Source organism: Galeopterus variegatus, unplaced genomic scaffold (genome assembly GCF_000696425.1).
Source record: "Galeopterus variegatus unplaced genomic scaffold, G_variegatus-3.0.2 Scaffold65142, whole genome shotgun sequence".
NCBI lineage: Eukaryota > Metazoa > Chordata > Mammalia > Dermoptera > Cynocephalidae > Galeopterus > Galeopterus variegatus.
In genome coordinates, this window is record NW_007791253.1 from 1 (window position 1) to 1,883 (window position 1,883).

The 1,883-nt window shown below is 38.3% G+C and overlaps 1 protein-coding gene across 1 annotated transcript; it reads right to left on the reverse strand.

Moving 5' to 3' along the window:
* Window positions 1-222: 222 nt before the first annotated feature.
* Window positions 223-1,883, reverse strand: LOC103584566 (stromelysin-1-like; the record flags this gene model as incomplete). Its single annotated transcript, XM_008565517.1, has 4 exons — window positions 1,747-1,883; window positions 710-954; window positions 468-616; window positions 223-348 (listed from the first exon to the last, which is right to left on the reverse strand). Coding segments are annotated over exons 1-4 (625 nt in total), but the record flags the coding sequence as incomplete, so codon positions are not given.

Below are 1,883 nucleotides of genomic sequence, written 5' to 3' on the forward strand. Positions count from 1 at the left end.
GACTTAATGATGTTTTCTATAGTGTGCTTACCAAGACAGAATAAACTTCTTAGATATCTGAAAATGTTTTAAATAATGATTAAGATAAAAATATATTCTGCTGATCCCTGACCCATGGGACATTCAGAACACCCCATTTCTTGAGGATTCTTGGTGATTAAAACTTTTCTAAATATAAAAGGAAATTAACACCAAAACCACTCTGAGAGCTGTATAACTAACCTTTTGTATCCTTTGTCCATCGTTCATCATCATCAAAGTGAGCATCTCCATTAATCCCCGGCCCCGGTGCATATGCATGAGCCAAAACTTTTCCAGGTCCATCAAAAGCGGCAAAGTCGCCATGTTCTAATAGGAAAAATGTTTTTGTATTGGAAAGATAGGTAATCAGGATCTCTTTTGAGCCTTTTGCAATTAAACAACACCAGGTCAATGGATGCATTTCATGTGTTTTTTGTTTTGTTTACCTCCAACTGCAAAAGAGATCATTATGTCAGCCTCTCCTTGATAAATCCTGGAGAATGTGAGTGGAGTCACCTCCTCCCAGACTTTCAGAGCTTTCTCCATGGCAGAATCAACATCATCTTTTGGTAAATCTTGTGTATAATTCACAATCCTGTATGAGAAAAATTGAAGGAGATAATATTTTCTCCTGTGATACAGTCTTTAAAATGTCAGTATTATGTGAAAATCTCTTTAAACCCTTTACCTGTAAGTAAGGTGAGTTTTCATCCACTTCGGTGTGCCAGGAAAGGTACTGAAATAACCAACGTCAGGAAATCCACACCTGGGCTTATGCATCACCTCCAGGGTGCTGGAGTCCAGCTTCCCCGTCACCTTCAACCCAAGGAACTTCTGCATTTCTTGGATTTTTTTAACAACAGGACCACTATCCTTTCTTCTGACAAATTGTTTCACATCTTTTGCAAGGTTGTAGTAGTTTTCTAGGTATTGCTAATAGAATAAGTATAGGTTTTAGATCACTTGTATGATTTTTAGCTTTAGGTATTTGTAGTAAATTTTTGCAGTTGTTCACTTTTCTCAATCTATTTGAAATATTTTTCTAGTTTGCTGACATAATAAACATCCTATTTCATTTAATTCTTCAATTACAGTCTCCCCTTCACCTTTGCTTTATCTTTGCGATTAAATATCTCTGCAGCTTACTTTGCTATCAAAGCAATGAAAGTGAAGTGGAAAACTGAGATAAATGTTCAGTGTGCTTAAAGGAGAAAAATAAAATAAACCTCTTTGGGTACATTTATTTAATTTCCTCAATTTTCCAATTTCCACTTCTCATAAGGACCTGGCTTAAGAAAAAAGCTGGACAAATCCTTTAGTTTAAACATGACACTACCAATACAAATATTTAGCTAAAATTTCTTTGGATTAAAATACCTAAAGTTCCAAAGCAAGACATGATTCACACACTCTCCACTTACTCATGGGCCTCAAGCCCCAGTGCAGCTACTTCTACGGTGTGTGTGATCTTAAGAAAACACCTAATATTTTTGGCCTTTGTTTCTTCCTACATAAAAGGAGGAGCCCAAATGGTATGATACTGAGACTCTTTCCCCATCCAACACTTTATAACTCTCTGTCCCTGAACTATTCCTATTCAGGAAGCTCAAAACATCCTGCGTGGGTTTTGAGACACACGGAATGGTTTGAGCTTCCTGTGGAAGGCAGAGATGGTTTCCCCACTCGGCCCTGTGAATGAGTGCAATGGCTCTCTCCATAAATTACCTGAACAAAGTCCATGCTGTCGTCCTCGCCCCTTGCAGCTCCATCCAATGGATAGGCTGAGCAAACTGCCACATTAAGTGACAGGAGGATTGGAAGACTCTTCATTTCCACGGGCTTTACTCAGCTCTGCGTTGTCT